Genomic DNA, 5000 nt, shown 5'->3' with positions numbered 1-5000 from the left:
GAAGTTCCATATAGAATCTTAACGTCCATATGCCTTTTTCCAAGTGAATTGATCGGTCAGCGGGCAGTGCTTCATACGTTTTGATCCATAATCTGGAACTTAACCTGCCCCGGAGCAGGTTAGCTCGGCAGCATAAGTTACCACGGCGATATAGCACGGTGAAAAGTGAACCACCTTCGTAGTACAGATAAACCAGGCTTGAACCTAAAGTTATCACGCTAACCCCGTAATCCTGTTTCGTAGTACAGGGTCCTGGTCTGGTCTTGTTCTGGTCCTGTCCTGTCCTGGTCTGGTCTGGTCTGGTCTGGTCTTGTCTGGTCTGGTCTGGTCTGGTCTGGTCTGGTCTGGTCTGGTCTAGTGTTGGTCTGGTCTGGTCTGGCTAGTTCTTGTGAAATAGCTCTGTTTAGATCCAGCAGCTCTTTGATAGAAAGTAGTTGGTTTTGATCTCATATGATCAAAATTGCCCAGTGAAGTATTGGTTGATAACTTTGTTTTGTGTGTGTGTGTGTGTGTGTTTGTTTGTGTGTGTATGTGTGTGTGTGTTGTGTGCGCGTGTGTGCGTGTGTTTGTTTGTGTGTGTGTGTGCTTGTGTGTGTGTGTGTGTGTGTGTGTGTGTGTGTGTGTGTGAGTTTGTTTGTGTGTGTGTGTGTGTTGTGTGCATGTGTGTGTGTGTCCTAGCTGGAAGCCCATCACAGACTATATCGACCAGCAGTTTGAGCAGTACTTCAGAGACGAGAGCGGTCTGAACAGAAAAAACATCCAGGACAACAGAGTCCACTGCTGCCTGTACTTCATACCACCGTTTGGACATGGGTAAGAGAGAGAGAGACCAACAGAGAGAGGGGGAGAGGGAGGTATAGACAGAGAGGGAGGTAGAGAGAGAGAAAGAGAGAGAGAGAGATAGTGAGAAAGAGAGAGAGAAAGAGAGAGAGAGAGAGAGAGAGAGAGAGGATCAGAAGGAGGTAGAGAGACAGAGAGGGAGGTAGAGAGAGAGGATCAGAGGGAGGTATAGACAGAGAGGGAGGTAGAGAGAGATCAGAGGGAGGTATAGACAGAGAGGGAGGTAGAGAGAGAGAGAAAGAGAGATAGAGAGAGGATCAGAGGGAGGTATAGACAGAGAGGGAAGTAGAGAGAGATCAGAGGGAGTAGATTGTTGTAGGTCTCCCCTCTTTCCAGATGCTTCCTATTGGATCTCACCCAGGTGTCTGCCTGCCTGCATGCTCCCCAGTGTCACACACACACACACACACACACACACACACACACAGGAATGGATGGAATGGAACACACACAGGAATTACCTCACTGACCATGAAACACTGGTATTACCTCACTGACCATCAAGCACTGGTATTACCTCACTGACCATCAAACACTGGTATTACCTCACTGGTATTACCTCACTGGTATTACCTCACTGACCATCAAACACTGGTATTACCTCACTGACCATGAAAAACTGGTATTACCTCACTGACCATCAAGCACTGGTATTACCTCACTGACCATCAAACACTGGTATTACCTCACTGGTATTACCTCACTGGTATTACCTCACTGACCAGTCATCCAGTTTGACCTGATTTCCTATCATAGGCCTCTAAGAGGCCACACATACTCCTCAGTGTAAGGTTACAGCGTCGCCTCTCAGCCAGTCAGTCAGTCAGTCAGTCAGTCAGTCAGTCAGTCAGTCAGTCAGTCAGTCAGTCAGTCAGTCAGCCAGTCAGTCGCACACACTCAGGCGCTCACTCACACACACAGACTCACTCCTGCTGTGTCTCTCTGTAGGCTGCGTCCGGTGGATGTGGAGTTCATGAAGGCCCTGCATGAGAAGGTGAACGTGGTGCCGCTCATCGCCAAGGCCGACTGTCTCACACCCAACGAGATCAAGAAGCTGAAAGACAGGGTGAGTTACACAGCCTGGTTCACCACCTGGTACACTGACAGGGTGAGTTACACAGCCTTGTCCACCGCCTGGTCCACTGACAGGGTGAGTTAGACAGCCTGGTCCACTGACAGGGTGAGTTAGACTGCCTGGTCCACTGACAGGGTGAGTTAGACTGCCTGGTCCACTGACAGGGTGAGTTAGACTGCCTGGTCCACTGACAGGGTGAGTTAGACTGCCTGGTCCACTGACAGGGTGAGTTAGACAGCCTGGTCCACTGACAGGGTGAGTTAGACTGCCTGGTCCACTGACAGGGTGAGTTAGACTGCCTGGTCCACTGACAGGGTGAGTTAGACCGCCTGGTCCACTGACAGGGTGAGTTAGACAGCCTGGTCCACTGACAGGGTGAGTTAGACAGCCTGGTCCACTGACAGGGTGAGTTAGACAGCCTGGTCCACTGACAGGCTGAGTTAGACTGACAGGGTGAGTTACACCGCCTGGTCCACCGCCTGGTCCACTGACAGGGTGAGTTACACAGCCTGGTCCACTTATACTGGCAGGATGACAGTGAGCTATACTGACAGGGTGACAGGGCGAGTTATACTGACAGGGTGACAGGGTGAGTTATACTGGCAGGATGACAGTGAGCTATACTGACAGGGTGACAGAGTGAGTTATACTGACAGGGTGACAGGGTGAGTTATACTGGCAGGATGACAGTGAGCTATACTGACAGGGTGACAGAGTGAGTTATACTGACAGGGTGACAGGGTGAGTTATACTGGCAGGATGACAGTGAGCTATACTGACAGGGTGACAGGGTGAGTTATACTGACAGGGTGACAGGGTGAGTTATACTGACAGTGTGAGTTATACTGACAGGGTGACAGGGTGAGTTATACTGACAGTGTGACAGGGTGAGTTATGCTGACAGGGTTACTACTGCAGACAGACGCAAACATTCCTGCTCACAAACATAATATATGTGTGTGTGTGTGTGTGTGTGTGTGTGTGTGTGTGTGTGTGTGTGTGTGTGTGTGTGTGTGTGTGTGTGTGTGTGTGTGTGTGTGTGTGTGTGTGCAGGTGAGGGAGGAGATAGAGAGGTTTGGCATCAAGGTGTACCAGTTCCCAGAGTGTGACTCTGACGAGGATGAAGAGTTTAAACAGCTGGACAAGGAGCTGAAGGTGAGACATAGGACTGCTGGGTCTGTGTGTGTGTGTGTGTGTGTGTGTGTGTGTGGCGGGGGGGCTTAGTGTGTACAGTATGCGTGGGGGGACGGCCTTTGTGTGTGTGTGTGTGTGTGTGTGTGTGTGTGCGTGTGTGTGTGTGTGTGTGTGTTGGAGATAGAGAGAGAATTCTAAGTGTGTGTTGTGTAACCGAGTTGGATTGGTTAAACTCACTCCTCAGTATAAACACTGCCCCCCTGCATCATCTAGTCTCTCTGTTTTGGGCGGCGTGGCTGGATGAAGCTCTGTTCATGTTTTGGGGGCGTAGCTGGATGAAGCTCTGTTCATGTTTTGGGCGGCGTAGCTGGATGAAGCTCTGTTCATGTTTTGGGGACGTAGCTGGATGAAGCTCTGTTCATGTTTTGGCCAAACTTGACCCACTCTACCATGCTGCACTGAGATATATATCAAATGCACCTTATAGGACTCATCATTGCACACTGTATAGCCTAACTGGGTGGCCCTCACTTACTATGCGCAGGATGCAACACTGGTTTATTTTATTGTATAAGGCCATTTTAGGCAAGCTCCCTCGGTACATATGTTCCAATTTTGTACCAGTTTGTGACTCTTACAACCTCAGATCCAGTGCCTGGATACGGTTCCAGGTACCTGCTGTGCGGACTGAGGCTGGAAAAAGGAGCCTTTTTTATTCTGGTCCTTGGTCTTGGAATGACCTTCAGTCAAGCCTCAAACTGATGGCACTTATTCCTTTAGCCAGTTTTAAACTGAAACTATCAGAAGTCCTTACCACCAGCTGCTCATGTAGTAATATACCTTAATTTCTTATTGTTCCCACGTGGTCTACGCCTTTTGTATATTTAGTTGTGTTGTTCTCTGTATTTTATATGTCCTTGTGTCTTTCTATGTGAAACTTTGCTGCCTTCTTGGCCAGGTCAGTATTGTAAAAGAGATTTTATCTCAATGCTTTTATCTGGTTAAATAAAGGTTAAATAAAAATAAAAATTTGGGGGCGTAGCTGGATGAAGCTCTGTTCATGTTTTGGGGGCGTAGCTGGATGAAGCTCTGTTCATGTTTTGGGCGGCGTAGCTGGATGAAGTTCTGTTCATGTTTTGGGGGCGTAGCTGGATGAAGCTCTGTTCATGTTTTGGGGGCGTAGCTGGATGAAGCTCTGTTCATGTTTTGGGGGCGTAGCTGGATGAAGCTCTGTTCATGTTTTGGGGGCGTAGCTGGATGAAGCTCTGTTCATGTTTTGGGGGCGTAGCTGGATGAAGCTCTGTTCATACGCTGGCAGGTCAGAGGACCAGAGATGGAACCCGGCGCAGGAAAGTGAGGGGGAAATGATACTAACGAGCGACGCAGTGACACCTGCCACTGTTACATATGTAACCTCTCCCTTGTCTCCTCCCCTACTGTGTGTGTGTGTGTGTGTATGTGTGTGTGTGTGTGTGTGTGTGTGTGTGTGTGTGTAGGAGTGTACTCCATTTGCAGTGATTGGCAGTAACACGGTGGTGGAGGCCAGAGGCCAGAGAGTGAGAGGACGCCTTTACCCATGGGGCATTGTGGAGGGTGAGGAACAGACTCACTGATTCACTGACTCACTGACTTGCTAGCTCACTAACTCAGTAACTCAGTAACTCAGTAACTCAGTAACTCAGTAACTCAGTAACTCAGTAATTCACTGACTCACTAACTCAATGACTCACTGACTCACTAACTCACTAACTCACTGACTCACTGACTCACTAACTCGCTGACTGGCTAACTCACTAACTCACTGACTCACTAACTCACTAACTCACTGACTCACCAACTCACTGACTCACTAAGTCACTAACTCACTGACTCACTGACTCACTAACTTACTGACACACTGACTCACTATCTCACTGATTCACTAACTCTAACTCACTAACTACCTCACTGA

General features: G+C 48.8%; 1 protein-coding gene across 2 annotated transcripts in view; it reads left to right on the top strand.

Moving 5' to 3' along the window:
- Positions 1-5000, top strand: part of septin5a (septin 5a) — a gene marked incomplete at both ends in the record, with an annotated part of 37114 nt that overhangs the window by 19739 nt on the left and 12375 nt on the right. For both annotated transcript variants that reach the window (XM_084439816.1, XM_084439815.1), the window contains 4 exons: positions 679-813; positions 1789-1906; positions 2969-3070; positions 4546-4642. In XM_084439816.1, coding sequence (XP_084295942.1) covers positions 679-813; positions 1789-1906; positions 2969-3070; positions 4546-4642 — 452 coding nt within the window. The remainder of the gene's footprint in view (positions 1-678; positions 814-1788; positions 1907-2968; positions 3071-4545; positions 4643-5000) is intronic.

This window comes from Borostomias antarcticus, assembly GCF_949987555.1.
Source record: "Borostomias antarcticus genome assembly, chromosome: 6".
Lineage (NCBI taxonomy): Eukaryota > Metazoa > Chordata > Actinopteri > Stomiiformes > Stomiidae > Borostomias > Borostomias antarcticus.
Note: the sequence above shows the minus strand (reverse complement) of the source record. Positions and strands in the feature narration are given on the sequence as shown.